Here is a 19,542-nt window from a genome sequence, read left to right on the forward strand (position 1 = left end):
TACGATCCCATCTCCGAAAGTCCCGCTGCTGAGTGATCTGCCAAAGGAGACTTTCATGCCACATGGGAGTCTCCAGCGTCAGTTGCCTCCACCAACCTATTTTACGAAGGGATCATCTCCATACCTGAATCACAATTCTAGATGTAGGAGGAAGGGTGCATAGATCCAACAGCTATAAATCAAATCAAGCATAAAGGCATTGCCCATCAATCACCTCATCAGTAGCGTATGCTGGGTTGTCTTGTGGACCATACCCCAGTCATTAACAACCTGCAGGTGAGAGGCATCATAGTATGACTGAACATCTGCGGTGGCAATACCACTGCAGAAGGTAGACTGTAAGCAAGTTAGGAGGGCTATTTGAGAGGCACTGCCGCCCCACAGGAACTGACTCAGAAGTGAATTGATCTGATGGAACCATGAGAGAGGAATCATACTGGGGTAGTTCTGGAACTGATATAGGAGGCGGGGCAATGAAATCATCTTAAAAATGGCAGATCTACCCAGGAGGGACAGGGGCAACGGGAACTAAGACTTGACCTTTCTAACTCGTGAAAGCATCGGCCAGGTTACGACTCTAGGCAACAGCGGGATCAGGCGAAAGGAACACCCAAGATATTTAAACCCTCCAACTGCCAAAGTCAGCCCCTCCGCCCACACCAGGTCATGAGGTGAACCACCCAGTGGAAACAACATGGACTTGCCAGCATTCATAAACAATCCAGAGGTCTCGCCAAAGACCCGCATGATTTGTAGAATCCGAGGACTGTAGGCAGCGAGGTGTGTCATAAAGAACAGGACGTCGTCAGAATAAAGGGCGATTCTGTCAGACAATCCCACCAACCATTCAAAGCCCCATACCTGGGCATCAACCCTTACCCAAGCTGCCACAGGATCCACTGCCAGGGAGGCCAGCAACGAGGACAGTATGCAGCCCTGCCTAGTCCCCCATCGAATAGGGAACAGAACAGACACCTCACCTGCCACATGAACCGAAGCGGTCAGGTCAATACATAGCAGTCGTATATGCGAGAGGAACCTTGACCCGAAATTAAGTCGCCGGAGAAGTGAAAATAAGTACTCCCAACTCACTGAATCAATGTCGGTCAGAAACAGTGCCGCGGGTTGACCCAGTCGTTCTGCCAAAGCCATAGCATTGTAAGCTCGTTGTATATTATGACGAGTGGCTTGACGGGGCATAAAGTCAGCCTGGTCTGGGTTTTGCCAAGTCGTGCATGTGCGCCATCAATCTATTCACCAGGGCCTTAGCAAGAAGCTTGACCTCTACATTGAGAAGGAAAATGGGGCGGTATGAGGGATGAACTTCTGGTGGTCGCTCCGGTTTGTCAAACACAACAGTTTCGGCATGTCTCTAAATCTGGGAGGAGCCACATCTCTTTAAGCGTCATTTGGAACGCACCCAGCAGGTGCACCCCAGTTGTGGCATATAACCTTGAGGAATTCACTGGGAAAACCATTGGGTCCGGGGCCGTCCTGGGCGCAACCCTGTCAGAGCCTGTAGTGTAGTTCCTATTTTCCCAATAGGCTCTGCGCATTGGAATAGTACCTACAGCAGTAAAGGCCTAGGCCAGACGTTAACTAGGTCTACTACTGTCGATACTAGACTTAATTTTTGGGTTTGCCAGCTAAGCTCAGAGTTCGCTAGAAACTTTCTCGAATGTTCAAGGAAGGATCAACTTCCCTGATTAGACAAGAAGGGATTTAGTTTCTGACAACCATAGAACATGACAACTTTGCTCTCCCCTAATCAAGAGTCAATCTCAAGAGTCGTGTGAGCACAAGGCAATTATTTTACTCAGTCAGTACGTGCATTCTTAGTCTCATCAGAATGTAGAGAAAAGGAAGAGACGGGCGTGTTCAATAAAAGATGTTATTTATTGATCAGTCTCTTTTCTCGTACAAGAGAAATGGATCGATATTATTGCAATACTTATAGTTAAGTAAAGTGCATACGTTAAAAGCAATAGTACAAAATAATACTGTAAAAACATTGATATGGTTTCTGAGCCATATGATGTTTAAAATTATTAAAATATATTTACATACACATATACATTTGACTAAACGCACTCAACTGGTGTTTCTAAATACGCCTACCCCGTGTACCTGACCTAAGTCTAATGCGTGGGCGGGAATAGAAAGTTACAGTTTAAGTTAAGTTTGTTTTTGCCAAGTGAATAACTAAAGAATTCTCTAGGAGGGGTTATTCAGTTCTGTACCTGGAATTTAGGATGAATGAGGAATGGTATCTCTTTCTCTGCTCTCGATATTCCAGGCTGCCTGCGAGGGCTACCCGGAAGCGCCGGTGCTGGGTCTCTCGGCTTGAGATAGCAGCGCGTCTCTCAGCGCGTCAGGAAGGCGGGGCTGTTGCCTGCGGGGTCTGCTTCTGCTCTCTGCTTCGGCAAGTATGGCTGCTCCGTCTTGTCACCACGCGTGTGTTTGCATAGGGCAAGGTCGGCAATATTTATACCTTAAAGGTGCCGGGATTGACGTAAGGATGGACATAGGTACGTCAATAAAGATGTCATACGACTTGCTCGTTAGCACATTCTTTACTAAAGTTCTCTGTGAAATCAAAACAATGGCCGCACGGATTATCCAGGTTGTCATAGGTTTGATTTGTTATGAGAACGTCGTATGCCTTATCAGGGGCTGGAGGAATGTCGCTTGTCTAATTAGATCTCAAGCGTTATGACCTAATCAGATAACACGTTCCTGTGCCGTAGTGTGACTGCGTCAGATAACGGTATCTGCATCATGGGGGATTTCTTGCCTCATGGGCTGACTGTTAGTTAACTAGCTAGGTAGTTTAACCAGAATAGGGTCAAGAATAGGGGGATCGATTCAGAACCTATAGAAATACACGACACCCACTCCACGCTAACTATGGTCATATCTACTAATCTATGCATAGTATAACATAGTACAACATACTATAGAGTATAGTGTATACCTTACCACCCCAAAATACATAAATGCATTTTGAAATTTTCAAATATACTGAAAAATTGCAGTCATATATATTGTATGCACTTAAGCTATGAATTAAATGCAAAAGTAAGCACGCATTTTATGCATTATTGCTTGTTGGTATATGAGAAATACACATGAAATGGCTCTTAATATGGCTATACAGAAAAAAAGTCGAAACCATTTCATCACATAAAATATATCGTGAACATACCAGCGGGCAGCTAAAGTCTATATAAAGTCTATAAAGTATCTAAAAAAATAGAAATCTTAGTTCTCTAGGAATAGTTTCTTACTTTAAGCAGAAGATCAGTGTCCCGGGAAAAAATATATAGAAAAATATTTTAGGGGCTTGCTGAAAAAAGTTGCTGTCCGTGAACTGGATTGTAATTGTTCATGTGACTTTATTTTTAAAGTTGAAGGCCGAATTCAGGGAACGCCGTGTGCGAGTTTACTCAAAAGTCTCTATTTCTGTTCCGGAGAGAACATCATATCATTCAGGCTTTCGAAAAAACTGTCAACAGCTTCATGGGAAAGTTCCTCTAAGTCGGAAATAGGGGTAACCATGCATTCGTGCGCATGATTGTCTCCATTGACATTCTGATTTGCATTGCTGACAGAAGGTCGTACCTGTTCGATGCTGCTTTCATCTTGAACTTCACTACTCTTCAATCGCAGTGGTGAAGATTCCAGGAATGCCGTCATCAGAATTGGCAGCCTTTGAGGGCAGCACAGTGCGTGAACCTTGGTAGGAACCAACAGTGTATCTGCATCCACCGGCGCATCCGATTGTAGCGTCAGACAGGTGTCTAACACGCATTCTTCTCCGCATAGCAGACACCTTAGTACAGGTAAAACACACCTTTGCCACATTGGTCGAAATGATAGAAACCAAGTCATGTTCAGGTCTCTAAGCCGGGAGAGTCCCAGGATTTTTGATATCCGGTCCCGGTATCCAATGGCTAGGATCGTTTCTTCCATTGTCGTCAGAGTTTGGTCTGTGACATGGGTTGCCATAACGAAAAATAAGGACTAGGAATAGGATTCCTGCAATTAGTCCCAGGATCAGGGGAAGTCCGCCAAAAATCGAATGGACGAAATCTGGAAAAATACCCAGTATGGCTTTGAATGGTGTTAATGCCATCGAAAATACTGTCTTAAATACCTTTGAAACCCCAGTGGTATCAGAAATATTTAAGATTTCGCTCAGGATTTCTGCGAAATGTACGGGGGAATTAGTTGATAATAATGTATGTATCTCTGCAGTCGTCCTTGCGACTTGTAGATCATACGTTTCTTTTGATGACGTGAGCCTTGTAGGCGTCTGAAGAAGCACTGTTTTCATTCTGCTTAAAGTATCTATTCGAATAGAAGTAATTTTCAAACTGGGCCATGCCCTCGCCTCCCTGTCTGGAAAGGAGCTGGGGAACAAAGAACGTCCACAGCACTTGACCTTCGCTGTTGTAGTTAGTAGATAAGGAGTCCCGGGCATAAGACTGCAACATCTGCGGTCTACAATAAGAATGTAACTCCCATTATAGAGTCTTTGAAAGAATGGTTCTATTTCAGTTGCAGGCGCGCCTTGCTGGTGACATGAAAGGTTGTATGAATTCCCTTCACAGGCTCCGTGCAAACTAATACCGTTACACAGAAGCGTGCCGCTTAGTGACATAGCACAATTGTTGCCACTAAGAAACACTTTCTGTCCTTTATTACTGACACATGCATGTGAATAGGGCAGGTTCCAAGTTGTTTTAAGGTACCCCTTTCCCAATTTCTCGTACATGCCAGCCTGTATATATTTTTGGCAGTATTGAAACCTGAAGGTTGAGATTGGAATATTTATGATTCCGTGGATTATCCATTCACTGACAGGTCGTTCTGACATTGTCATTGGTAATCTTTCTAGTTTTTCAATGCTCAAGATTGTATAATCAGCACCCTTCTGCGCCATACCGATTTGTCTATCAGTAAGGTTAAAGATTTGGAATAGTGACGTTGTGTTGATTAAACGCCAAGGCACGTAGCCTGAACACAGATTTTGTAACGTCCAGCCAAGCTGTACAATAGAACGCAATTGTGACTGACCATGTTGTAATAACAGTAAGTCTTGCGATAATATATCGATTGCTGAAGACACAATGCTGTCCAATGAAAAAATTCTGGAGGACAGAGTCATTAACCCATTGTCCACTACAGAAAGTGATTTTTCCAAATTAATACGGTCAATTTCCCGTATTCTTTCTGCTGTCTCAATTTGAGTAACCTTCCAGGCCTCATTGTATGCTGCATATACAGAGGCTGCTATGAAACGCTTATGACGCTGTTTGCGTGGTCCCAGTATGAAATCACGCAAGTCAGCACCATCAGTAAGTAAAGTTAGGTGTTGCTTAATTTCAGGCAGTGTGGAAGTTTGTAGCCATTGAAGGCATAATTTGCCCACACTGTAGGTTGTTATTATCCCTGGGTGATGTCTTTGAGGATATCTAGGGTCTGGCCTGGTCATTTTGAAACCCTGTGTTTTATTCAGGAATCTATCTTGACAGTTATTTGTATCTGTGGGCCAGATTAACCATTGTTTCCAATCAGGATGTGTTCTGTTTTGGTTAAGTATATGGTTTATGTCTATTTCTTCATCTGTTTCAGAGCTATTGCTAAACATTGTCGGCTTTGGAATAGACAGGTTATTTAAATCTTTGATTTTGGCTAAGCCAAGACAGGTGGTTTGTTGAACAGTGTCATTTAAAAATATCATTTGTTCTGGGATCATGCAGGCTCTAAACAAAGCTTCTAAACCCTGTACTTGCCATTCTTTTGTACCCCAAACACTTTTCAAATCAACATTTTTGTCCCAATAATCAAATCCAAAAGTATTCATTTTTTCAAAGAACGAATCAGAATAAATCAATTTTGTGTTGGTTATCATGGTTTTCATCCCTGTCTTGTTTGACAATTTGTAATAAAATGTTTCAGCATTAGTTATGTTAAAACCTGAAAAATATGAATATTTGTCATAAACGGTTCTAGAGCTCCCTTTTGGAGGTGTAGCACAATGTTCCCATTGATTATAATTTAAAACATTTCTAGGTTGTGCAGATTTATGCAAGAAATGGTTACCATAATGGTTATAGCAATACATACTATCATAATTTGTAGAACCCTGCAAATAATCATGTTTTGTAAATTTAGCAGACATTACTAAGTCAGACATCATATTATTTATACTTTCAAAGTCCCAATCATCAGCAAATGAGTTTGGTTTTGCAAAGTCACTCAAGGAGATCTTGATTTGGTGTGGATATTTCAGGATCTCGACCGGACCATAAATTTCATAGTCAGTGTTGTCCCAGGCTACCCCACCAGGTATTGGAATTGCTGTGAAGTTGGCTGAAGAAAGTTCTGAAGAAAGTTCTCGTTTCTTGACGTGTGAAGATGTGTGTGGTTTGAGGACCAAGTTGATGTTCTGACTTGCTGTGTCCATTTTAGCATATTTTCCCTCAATGAAGCATCCCAAGGTAAATACCATGATGAGCCAAAGTATGAGGATAAATGCACCAAAACCCACCCAAAATTCAATCCATGGAGAAACCAGATATGTTTCTTTCAGTTGTTTCAAAAGTTCCTTAGCTTTGTCTTTAAAGGATTTTGATGATGGCTGTGTCTTTTGTTCACTGAAGCCGTCAGAGGAATCATCGAAGTTGATGAAGTAACCAGATGCAGTTCTGTCAATTGTTCCAATTGGTTCAGGATTTTTGTTTTTTGCATTTTCACTTGGTACTTCAGTATAGATTGGTGTCTCTCTGCTAAATGTCTTTATTTGGGTTTTCAGAGGTCTTAGTTCTATTGCATTGTTGCATAGTCCTTGTTGTTCTTCTGTAGGCGTTTCGAATGTGATGAGCCTCTTTGATAGGACCTCTGTACTGGTAGCAAACCTTGGTGTTCTGCTACTTATTGGGAGTCCACTTGGCCTACCGTTGGTTATCGGCCACATGTTGTGGTTTTACCAGGTCGATGGATACAACTCGGTTCTCCTTTTTTCCAGCAAGTGGCGGTAGTACAACTGATCTTGTCCCGTTGACAGACAAGACAGGAACTGCTTTTCTGTAAGAAGGCCCAAATTCCTTCTTTACCGCGATCTTCTCCCTGACTAGATCCCCGACTTTTGGAATCCAGACAGGTCTTGCTGGGACAGGTGGTGAATCTTCAGTGGTCGTTGGCTGTTGTTTCAACTGTATGTTGCTCAGGTCTTTTCTTGTTTTGTTTAAGTCCTGCAAAATAGCCAAACGGTCTTTGACATCAAAGCTTTTTTCTGTTACCACTGAAGTCTGACTATCAAGGTCAGAGATCAACATCCTAGTTCCGAATAATAATTCGTACGGACTGAATCCCTTCAGAGAATTTCTTGGCAAGTTATTTAGACTACGTTGGACACTTATTAGATGTTTGACCCACCCAGCTCCCGAACCTAATACCTTTGCCGTTATAGATTGCTTTATGTCACGGTTTTTTCTTTACACCATCCCATACCCTCAGGAAGGAAGTGAGAAGATTCCCGCTGGGCTGTGCTCATTTGGCCATTCTTTCCCCCCCCAGGCTGGATTGCCTGAGAAAAAGAAAAAAATGGTCGAACGTAGCATGCTCTTAGCGTATATGCCATTTAGACTCGCAAATCTTGTATAACAGTCCGGACGTCAGCCGAGTGCTGTGGATCTACATTATAAGTGGAACTAGCCTGTATATGTTAATCGCAAGCCATTCTTTTTGCTGGTAATATTATCTGCCTTGATACGACGAGGTATTAAACTGCTTCTCTCCCCACTGCGATCTCTGTTGCAATTTGGGCAGTTTTTTACAAACATGGTGTAGTGCAGGCTCATGCCTGGCCACCAGTACCGTGATTGTAATTCTTCCAGAGAATCTTTTAATTTAAGGTGTCTGTGACCCTCGCCCATGTGTGCGTCTGCGATTAACAAGTTTCTCCTGTCCATGTTTGGAATCACTCTATCCCCCACTCCAGGGATTCGAGCAAAAGGGACGGAGTTTGCATCGATTATGTATGTATAATTGAGTGGATAATTGATCGGTAACGCTGAGCAGTCGCCTTTTGATGACGTTTTCACCGCCAGCAATGTTTCGCCGTCAATGTATTTTAATGTACGCTTTTTTCGATCTACGGGAGCCTGTTTACTGGCTGCCGCTGCGGCTGTTTCAGCCAATGAATTCCCTACAACGTGAACGCCATCACGCGGGTGACTCAGTGAGTGTGTCACGTGAGTCTTTGGTAGTTCTTTTTTCAAAAGAGCTACTTGTTCCCAGAGCAGTCTCTGCTTTATTGGTGCATCTGTGTCATCTTTGTAACCGTTCTGAATCCATGTCTGCAAATCCTTGTTATATGCTTTGACGCAGTAATATGAATCTGACACTATAAGTGTCGGGAATTCGCGATCCGCATTATCTAGCGCCATTTTCAAAGCTAATATTTCAGTTTGTTGTTCTGAATTGGTTTCTACTGAGTGTGTCTTTGTTAATAGAGGTCTTAGTTTACCTCCGCGCCACACTTCTTTTGTAATCTCACATGTGGGGTTGTATGCTTGTTCTCCCCAAACGGAGGGTTGAGCATGTCCGTCTGTATAGATTACACAGGCGTAATGTCGTAGAGGCAGAATGTCGATTGGCAGAGGATACGTCTTTTCATATTTTAGATTTTCCAATTTTTCTAGTTCTGGATCAAAGAAGTAATATACTTTGTCCGTTGTGATTGAATTTACCCATTGTAACCATTCTGGATCCAATGTTGTTGTTGGTAAATTACACGGTGTTGTATTTTTTGCGCACTATGTTATTCATTAGTGCAGCACTGTGTGAGTTTTGCACTGCAAAAGTTTTGCAACATGTGTTAAGGTGTCGGTAATCCAAAACTAGACGGTACGAATTGTCTGGTTTGGAGACCGGAAACAAAGGATTGTTCATTTGTGAGGTGCAAGTTTCAATCACCCCCTGGTATTCTAGCTGATCTAGTATTTCATTTACTTGTTTTTTAGCTTCTTGCTTAATTGGGTACTGCCTTTGTGCAGTAGGTTGTGATTTTAACTGGATTTTGTGAGGAGGAGAATCCTCATCCCATCCTACATGATTTTTATATAAAGCAGGTGCTAAGGCCACTGCCCACTTTCTAGCAAGTGTATATTTTTTATGAATCGGTATTTGATTCGAGAAGGCAGGCATAATTACTTCTTCGCCATGAGGGCACTCCCTGACAAACTCTGGTGGCCAGTCTTTTTCAGCTAGAAGTATGTCATAACCCTTTGAGAGGTTATCCCAAAATAGTCCCCTTATTTTCCTAGTCTTATCTCCCTCTATACGTAATGTTATCTCGTATATTTTGTGGGGCTTGCTAACTCTGGTATCTGCAGTTTCCACTTGAAGATATTCATTCGTGTCCACTGTCTCCAGATGATCCATAAGGACTTTGCGAGCTATGCTCACCTCTGCTGCGCTGTCTAGCATTGTCTGAGCCCATTCTCCGTTTTTCAGTTGTGTCCTCAGTATTCTCGGCATTGTTAACTACCTTGATACTGGCTACCTTCTTTTTTGGAAATTGTGATTTCTTTTTCAGTTGAGCAGGTTCCTTGTCTTTGGACTTGGCGTGCTCTTCTGATCGTCCTCTTCTTTCCGATTTCTGCGAGGAATTCTGAAAAGATTGAGAGGGACGTGTATCAATGTCTTGATATCTATCAGGTTTTTTAATATTATCCCTATTTCTAAGGTTATATCTATTCCCAGAGGGTTCACTCTGAGGTGACCTTTGTCTCGGGTTTGGAGATTTCTCTCTTCGCCTAGGAGACCTTCCTCTGGACTGGAATTTCTTTTCTTTTGGATTGGATTGTTTGTTTCCATCCCAGTTCTTTTTTGGTGAATTATTATTATTATTAAAAAACATTTTTTCTGGACTTGTAGTCAGTTGCGGTTTTACTGGTATTCCACCTAGACTATCTCTGCCTAGTTCTTCATAGGATTTTTCTATGATTCTGGCAATTTCAGCTGGTTGGTCTGCTATATCTGTCTCTTTTAACCTCTGGCGGATCGCCACGTTTGCTGCTTCACCCTTTATGTTGGCTAGTAATATAGCCGAGACCTGCTTGAAGTCTTTTAGTAATTTCATACCAAGAGTTAAAGCAGGTTCTGGACCATATTCATCTTGAATTTGTTTTAGCACATCTGGTATTACCGAAATGGATGGAACACCGTGCGTTTTTGTGTAGATGGAAGCAAAGACTGTACCCCAAGTGTCACAGTCCTCAATGTGTGGTGCGATTCCCATTGGGAGACATATAGTCAGAATTCTGTGTTTTTCTAATGGGGTGGTGTCAGGAAACACCGCCTCTATTTGGGTAATTTTCTGTGCCAACCAGAATGGTATCTGTTCCCGTTTAGCTGGAACTTTACCTAGGCAGGATTGGATGTTCTGTGGTGTAATTTTATTTGTGTTCCCCTGGTGAGGGGTCAGCTGTGGAAGTTTAATCGCTGGCTGAATTGTTGAAGTCCGCATTACATACTGAACTAATTGTCTGTGAATTTTTAGTAGTTGTTTTAGCTGTATTAACAGCTCTGCTGCAGGCATTCTTTCGATGTCTGGATATGGTGTGTATCCGGCTAAGACCGGCCACGTTGCTCCTGGTCTTCCTAAAGGACCGAGCCTTGTAATGTGATTATTATGTTTTAGGGCGCCATCAAATAAGAGCAAATGCTCTTGGAATTTGAGTGGTACTTCCACTTCCTCGAAAGGAGTGTACTCATTAGGAGGTTCCTCTACTTTGTAATAGTGGAAGTACTTTGTTATAGTATTAGCTGCTGGAAAATGTATCCATGTATAGTATACCTCTGTCTGCCGATATTCGTGTGCCTCGATTACGAATATGACTGTGCCACCTCTAGGTGTCAGTCCATTTTCTATAAGTTTTAAGGTTATAGATCTCCTTTTGGCGACCGGAATGAGTATTATATCCGCGTCTGCTGCTTGCATGGTAGCATCAGCATCTGCTATTTCAGTAGCTAATCTAGTAACCACTCGTTCTTCATCGCTGTCCATTTTGCTGACAGGATGGTATTATGTTTATTTGCAGATCAGGTTTCTTTATGGAAACAGAGATTAGATGCACAATATTTTGGAACTGTTTTATCCTTCAACGTTGACTAGACCAAGAACCATACATAGGAGTTCCCTCCTGCGAGGTTTTGGAGGATATTATAACCTTTCACCCACTCCAGACGTCTTTGGAGTATTTGGGAAAAGGGGTCTGAGTGAGAAAGCACGACTGAGTTACTCTAAATGTCTTACGTTAGTTTTATCGCCCTTTCCAAACGCGTTGGGCGCCATGTAGTGTAGTTCCTATTTTCCCAATAGGCTCTGCGCATTGGAATAGTACCTACAGCAGTAAAGGCCTAGGCCAGACGTTAACTAGGTCTACTACTGTCGATACTAGACTTAATTTTTGGGTTTGCCAGCTAAGCTCAGAGTTCGCTAGAAACTTTCTCGAATGTTCAAGGAAGGATTAACTTCCCTGATTAGACAAGAAGGGATTTAGTTTCTGACAACCATAGAACATGACAACTTTGCTCTCCCCTAATCAAGAGTCAATCTCAAGAGTCGTGTGAGCACAAGGCAATTATTTTACTCAGTCAGTACGTGCATTCTTAGTCTCATCAGAATGTAGAGAAAAGGAAGAGACGGGCGTGTTCAATAAAAGATGTTATTTATTGATCAGTCTCTTTTCTCGTACAAGAGAAATGGATCGATATTATTGCAATACTTATAGTTAAGTAAAGTGCATACGTTAAAAGCAATAGTACAAAATAATACTGTAAAAACATTGATATGGTTTCTGAGCCATATGATGTTTAAAATGATTAAAATATATTTACATACACATATACATTTGACTAAACGCACTCAACTGGTGTTTCTAAATACGCCTACCCCGTGTACCTGACCTAAGTCTAATGCGTGGGCGGGAATAGAAAGTTACAGTTTAAGTTAAGTTTGTTTTTGCCAAGTGAATAACTAAAGAATTCTCTAGGAGGGGTTATTCAGTTCTGTACCTGGAATTTAGGATGAATGAGGAATGGTATCTCTTTCTCTGCTCTCGATATTCCAGGCTGCCTGCGAGGGCTACCCGGAAGCGCCGGTGCTGGGTCTCTCGGCTTGAGATAGCAGCGCGTCTCTCAGCGCGTCAGGAAGGCGGGGCTGTTGCCTGCGGGGTCTGCTTCTGCTCTCTGCTTCGGCAAGTATGGCTGCTCCGTCTTGTCACCACGCGTGTGTTTGCATAGGGCAAGGTCGGCAATATTTATACCTTAAAGGTGCCGGGATTGACGTAAGGATGGACATAGGTACGTCAATAAAGATGTCATACGACTTGCTCGTTAGCACATTCTTTACTAAAGTTCTCTGTGAAATCAAAACAATGGCCGCACGGATTATCCAGGTTGTCATAGGTTTGATTTGTTATGAGAACGTCGTATGCCTTATCAGGGGCTGGAGGAATGTCGCTTGTCTAATTAGATCTCAAGCGTTATGACCTAATCAGATAACACGTTCCTGTGCCGTAGTGTGACTGCGTCAGATAACGGTATCTGCATCATGGGGGATTTCTTGCCTCATGGGCTGACTGTTAGTTAACTAGCTAGGTAGTTTAACCAGAATAGGGTCAGGAATAGGGGGATCGATTCAGAACCTATAGAAATACACGACAAGCCGCAACCAGTTCCTCCTCAGTAAGAGGCTCATCTAGCTGAGTGCTAGAGGACGTGGACAGGGATTTGGGGTGCAAAGCTTCGATAAAGTCGGCTATTTGGTCTGCGGTTACAACCTTCCTCTGGGCATAAAAGTCTTTATAATAATGAGCAAAGCTCTGAGCCATGTCTCTAGGACCCAACAGCAATTCCCCCCGCTCATTGTGAATAACTGGCACACGGGGTACCTGGCACAGTCTGTGGAGCATTGAGCTGGTTTTATCCTTCCATTGATATATACAAATCTGAAATGCCTGCCAGGCATGCGTGTTCTCTTCAAGGAGCACCTGCTAGTATTTCTGTTTGGTTAGACATAGTTGCCGTTGCGCCATTCTGCCATCATCACCACGACCACGTCCCTCTAGGTCTAATATCTGCACCTCAAGTTAAAACAATGCCTGAGTTCTGCGCCTTGCCTCGCCAACACAGAAGCTAATATCGACACACCTAAGCACCGGCTTCAGGGCCTCCAATAAAACTGTCTCAAAGGAGACATTCTCAGCATTAAGGGAGAAATATTCCAATATAGCGTGATATAGCAGGGCCTGTAGGACGGGTTTTGCAAGTGCCAGGGTGAAAGCCGCCAACGAAAGGAAGGACGCCGCAGACCCACATGAAGCCACAATACCACAGGAGAATGATCAGATAGTCCTCTAGGCAGAATGTATACCTCATATACACAATGTAATAGGCAGGCAAGCACCAGCTAATGGTGCAGCCAGGAGAAGGAGACATAAACTGGGGGATAATATGTGTAGCCGGCATCAGAGAGATGATAGGTCCTCCATGCATCTTCCCACCACCAGCACCGCAGCAAGAGACCGCAATCTGGAACCCCGGACTCCTACTCCCCCTACCTCCAGGGATATAACATCATTCAGAGTGCCACCAATTACTGCCAGACCATCCGGTAATGCTCCTCACAGGCCAAGGATGCGGTCAGCGAAGGATTGTCCCAAAGGCGGGGGTGGCATATACGCTGCCAATGAAAAGGGATTCCCCAAATATTGGTTAAACCGAATTATTATGTTGATAAACAAATCTTGTTTAATATCTGGGCTCAGATTCCAGCGTTTAAGGGATTAGGACCAAGTGATGATGCTTTTCAAGTTAGTAACTGAACTGCACAGCACTGTTTTGTATAGCTTGTTGCAAAATAAATCACCCAGCCAATATTCCTTTCACGATGTGAGAGTTTTTGATGTTTTCAAGGGACAGGTAAAGCAATGTTGGTCTTTGTGAATGTGAATAGAGAGATCATTCTGGTTTGCAGCCATCCACACACCAACGCGTGACATCCTGCGTCATACATGTTCACGAGGCATGGCTTCAACAGACTCCTAAGAATGGCCTCTTTGCACAGGGCAGGACTGACGCATGCAGCAAGGGCAATGATTTGGCCGAGTCGCATCGCAAATGCTGCACAAAGTTAGCGCTGCATTTCGACCCAGCCAACGATACATGTGTTCAATGTTTGCTAAAAGTATTATTGTTTGCCTTTTGGATAGTTCTTTGTCTCTGCAAATCCAACTATTTTGAATTTATTACATCAAAACTTTTGAAATGAAAAAATTGTAAACAAATTGACAACAGTGTTAAAGACACATCAGTTTATGAAATGTGTCACAATCACTGCGCTATATGTACGAAATATTTTGTCACAAAAAGAGGAGTGATTCCACTTTCCAAACACCGCTTCACTACTAAAGTGTAACTAAAACGATTGCGCCAACGAACACTGCATTAACTTACCATTTTGTTGTCATTGGAAATGAACACAGCATAAAAGTCTCCCAGCGGGTAACAGCCACAGTTTCTGATGTACTCGCAAAGCTTCCAAACATTTTCCTCACTGAAATGTCAAAGGTTTCTCAATTAGATGAACAGGAGGCAGCCATAACAGAAAAGGATACATCTCTGTAATTAAGGACTACAACACGTTGATGCATAAGTGGGTCGTTGCTGGACAAGAATATCATACATAACTAAGCTGAGCTATCAAGAAATATAGGGTATTAGAGATGGAGGCGGGTTATAGTTTGAAACAGGATGGCACAAGTGGATTAGGTTAACCATAAACATGAACGGCATATGTGAGGTTGTACATATGGGCTGGGTGGGACAGTGGGCGGTACAACACACTGGTGCAAGCAAGAGCCGTTTGAACCAGCTGTTGCTAGGTCTGATGGGCTAAAGGGGAACAACTGAGCTAGCCGCAAGAACAATTTGATACTTGGGATACAGGATGTATTGGGCAAGTAGACAACATGAGGAATAACTCTTTCTCTGTATGGTAAATCAGGGAATGCTAAGCTGGAAAAAGTGTTTGTGTCCCAAAGAGGGCATATTGTTATACTCCTGGTCCACTGATAGTCTTGCCTGCCTCACGTCACTGCCCTACAGATCTCGAGAGATGGATTGCATAAGGCGTCCTTAAGCAGGTGCTCCTCAGCCAGCAAGGTAGACTCTGGCGACGCAAAAGCGTCTGAAATCTGAGTGCATAAGTTTGTAATCGCATCTGTAGACTGGGCCAAGTAGGCCTTCAGAGATCCCCATATATCTAGGTTTAGGATCTTTAATTACAAGTAGGACCATCATTTATGTCATAAACCCATGCTAGTAGAATACATGAACGTCTGATCTTCTTGTTAAAGGGTCTCCATACCTTTTAATATGCATCACACTGAAGCAAGAAAGAGGCAATCATCAACAACAATATGTACTATATCTCGTATTCTCATGTTTTGTGATCTGTCAGTCATCATTCAGGAAAATAAAGTCTTACTTTTTTTCAAATGTTCCAGAGGATTGGCCTTTAACCACCGTTAACCTCCTATCATATAACTGCAATTGTGAGTAATTAAAAAAAAATCTTTTATAGTCCTGAGGAAGGTGTGTGTACTAATATTGACCAAACCCTTTTACCTTTTCGTTGACAAATGATATCTAAAACATTATATAACAAATTCTCCAACACACAACACTCTGCCACTCTGTATGTAACACACCTTGGGTCATTAACCTGATTATTTTATATCCTTGTGGCTACGTATACATTTATGAGCAGCGACAAAATACATATTTGGGCATGTAGGTAAAAACAATTCTGTTAGTACATATGAAAAACTTTCTGCACAATGCTCACTTTAAATGCTTAGACTTCCGGTGGGCCCCTACCCACAATTTCATCATGGTCACTGCATGTATTTAGTCCCACATTTGTTGGAGTTCTAAATCTTGTTAAAAAGTAATTCTTATATGCCCTACTGAATTACAGCATAAACTTCATAGCATTTCAATAGTGTTTTTTAATAGTTGGAATATCAGTCATTTCCCAAGGAACTCAGAGGTAAGTCAATAAACTGAGAAAGTTCTTCTAGTTTTCAACTCTTCTTCAGACCGTATAGGGAACACTCGTCAAGATTTCCACAACTGTGATCTTCTAGACTTTGGCTGACCTAAAGACATGACCAGGTGAATTATTATTATTATTATTATTATAGGGTTTTGTAGAGCGCGTAGTAACCCGTAAGCATCCCAGCGCTGGACCTAGACAGACGAGAGGGAGGGTAGCAGAGGAGATCAGAGGGATCAGGGGAAGAGGTGCGTTTTCAGAGATTTTCTGAATAGGAGGTAATTTGGTTCCATCCTAAGTTTACGGGGGAGGGAATTCCAGAGGTTCGCCGTGTTTACAGAAAAGCGCTGTCCCCCAGTGCAGGCCTTTTTCACTCTGTGAACTGTGATAAGGTGTTCATGGTCCGAGCGGAGTGATCTGGTGGCTTTGTAAGGGGTGATGAAATTTTTAAGGATGGGGGGGCCTTCGTTATGTAAGAGTTTATGGGCCAGGCAGAGAGCCTTGAACATAACTCTTTCTCTAACTGGCAACCAGTGAAGTTGCTTTAAGGCTGGTTTTGCCGAGGATCTGGCCGGGGTGTTAGTGAGAAGCCGGGCAGCGGCATTCTGGATTCTCTGCAAGTTATTGAAGGTGGCTTCGGGGGCTCCCAGATAGATGGCATTGCTGTAATCCAGCCTAGAAAGAATGAGGCCTTGGATAAGAAATTTCCGGGAAATGAGAGGGAGCAGGGGGAAGATTTTCCTGACTGACCTGAGAAGCCCAAAGCAAATGCCCGCAGTTTTTTTTGCCTGGGTTCTGAAAGACAGGTCTTTCTCAAGCCAGATCCCCAGGCTCTTGACCTCAGTTTTGGGGACAGGGGGTTCACCTAGACATGAGGGCCAGATGTTGGGGGGTAGGGAGAGCCCTTTTTGTCCCAGGAGCAGGATTTCGGTCTTAGACCCGTTGAGTTTCAACGCTGAGTTGTTCATCCACCCATGAATTTCAGCAAGGCAGCTGTGGAGGTTAGATGGTTCTTGGTTGGGATGGGAAAGGTTCACCACCAGCTGGGTGTCATCAGCATAATTGATGATTTTCACTCCAAACGGGGTGACCACCTCCTCCAGTGGGGACATGTAGACATTAAATAACGTCGGACTCAGCGACGAGCCCTGCGGCACTCCACACTGGAGGGGAACTGCTGGGGAGTGGATGTCGTTCTCCCAGACCTGGAAGGAGCGGTGGGTAAGGAATGACGCGAGCCACGCTCGGGCGATGCCCTCCACTCCGATGTCTCTGAGACGTTGGATTAAGACCCGGTGGTTGACAGTGTCGAACGCCGCACTGAGGTCCAGGAGGATCACTGCCACTGATCCTCCTGTGTCCAGAATGCGTCTGGTCTCCTCCACTGCCGCCAGGAGAGCGGTGTCCGTGCCCTGACCTGGACGGAAGCCGGTCTGTGAGCTCCTGAGTAGGTTGTTGGCCTCTAGGAATAGGGAGAGCTTTTTATTCACCAATTTTTGAGTGATTTTACTAATCACAGGGAGGAGGGAAATTGGCCTGTAATTGGCTAAATCCTGCGGATCTAATGTAGGTTTCTTAAGGAGGGCCTTCACTACAGCCGCTTTCCAGCAGGGAGGGACCTTTCCCTGGAGTAATGAGGAATTAATGAGGTCGGTTAGCGGCGGGACAATGATGGGGGTCACTTTTTTCAGGAAGTGTATGGGTACCGGGTCGCTGGGAGAGCCACTTTTGATAGTGGCGAGCATTGCTAAGACCTCTTCAGTAGTTACTGGGCCGATGGTGTCAAGGAGGGGAGCGGGGGTATCCGGATAAGGGCTAGTGGCACGGGAGGTTTGAAGCAGTCATCACCTATGACACTGGTATCGATTAGGGGTAGGGAGGCGAGAATTTTCTGAATTTTCTCGTTGAAAAATGTTGCCAGTTTGTTGCATTTGTCGCCCGCTGTGTTAGAATCGAGGGATTTCTCTGGTGGAAGTTCTTTTAAGATAGTAAAAGTTTCCCTGGCGGAACAGGAGGAGTTTTTTATTCTTTCCTCATAGAATAGACTTTTGGTGTTGCGAAGCGCGAATTTGTAAGTTCTTATGGATGCCCGGAAGGCGGCTTTCTTGCCTGCGAGTTTGTCCTTCCTCCATGCGCGTTCATGCCTTTTATAATCCTTCCGTAGGGCGTTAAGTTCAGGGGTGTACCAGGGGGAAGGGTTTACTCTCTTGGCTCGTTTGAGGATACTAGTTATGGGTAGTAGGCTGTCCAAAGATTGGGTGAGCCAGGAATTAAACTCCATGTCAGCGGTTGCGGGGTCAAGGGCAGGGGGAGGGGGGGATTCCCTGAGCTTAGAGGCCCATTCTTCAGGCGCAAGTTTGTGCCAGCGTCTGTTAATGACCCTGGTTTTGGGCCGTTGGGGTGGCGTGACCTCAAGATACCAGTCGATAGGGCTCAGGAAGTGGTCTGTCCAAGGGAGAGGGAGGGGAGTGCGGGTTTGGCATCATGGATATTGGTGAAAATGGGGTCTAGAAGGTGGCCTTTGTCGTGGGTGGCCTGTAAATTCATTAGTCGTAGGCCGACGGAGGAGAGATCCAGCAGCAGATCGGCTGCCGTTGTGTCCTTGGGGTCTAAAAAGTAGAGATTGAGATCTCCAAGGAGTAAAAAATTCGAAGATGTCGTTGCCATAAGGGTCACAGAGTCCATGAGGGAGCTGGGGAACTTGGCTGGAGCACCAGGAGGGCAGTATAGCAGAAGACCGGAGAGAGAGATTACCGGTGAAATCTGTAAAGTGAAAAGGCAGCTTTCACAGTCTTCGATATTGCCATTGTCAATTCTGCAGGAAAGGTGTTCTCTGTAGATTATAGCCAGGCCACCTCCTCTACCGAGGGGTCTGTTCAGAGAGCGGATTTGGTAGCCTGGTGGTAAGGCATTGACAATATCGGAGTCGGTGTTAGGTGTGAGCCATGTTTCCGTGAGAAACAGAATGTCAATGGCACGGTCTCGGATAAGGAGGTTTATCTCGTGGGCATGTTTGACGAGGGACCTACAGTTAAGAAGGCAGAGTTGAAGGCCGTGACAGTCTGCTTCAGCACCGGCCGGATTGCAGAGGTCACAGTTGCTAAAGGGGCTTTCTCCTGTATAGATGTATTTACAATTAGTGTGTTTTAGGGGTTTTAGTCTGAGTAGCCTGTCTTTGGTGTAGGTAAGTTGGCACTTCAGAGATTTGGGCATAGTGGCAGGGCCTAGGGCCGTCCGGGCCCAGACGGACTTGCCTTAGGCGCGCCTTTGGCGCGCAGATGACGCGCCCGCTGCGCCCGTCCGCTGCGCTTCCGGGGGAAACAAATTTTTTATAGGGCGTGGTCAGGGCGTGGCCTCGGGTGAGTGGGCGTGGCCTGTGAGGCCCGGTGATGGCGCCAAAAAATGCT

General features: G+C 44.1%; 1 protein-coding gene across 2 annotated transcripts in view; it reads right to left on the reverse strand.

Annotated features, from left to right (window-relative positions):
• Positions 1-19,542, reverse strand: part of NTAQ1 (N-terminal glutamine amidase 1) — a 173,509-nt gene that overhangs the window by 121,747 nt on the left and 32,220 nt on the right. For both annotated transcript variants that reach the window (XM_078686806.1, XM_078686805.1), the window contains exon 2: positions 14,533-14,632. In XM_078686806.1, the coding sequence (XP_078542932.1) occupies positions 14,533-14,632 (100 nt within the window). The remainder of the gene's footprint in view (positions 1-14,532; positions 14,633-19,542) is intronic.

This window comes from Lissotriton helveticus, chromosome 4_1 (assembly GCF_964261635.1).
Source record: "Lissotriton helveticus chromosome 4_1, aLisHel1.1, whole genome shotgun sequence".
NCBI classification, from domain to species: domain Eukaryota; kingdom Metazoa; phylum Chordata; class Amphibia; order Caudata; family Salamandridae; genus Lissotriton; species Lissotriton helveticus.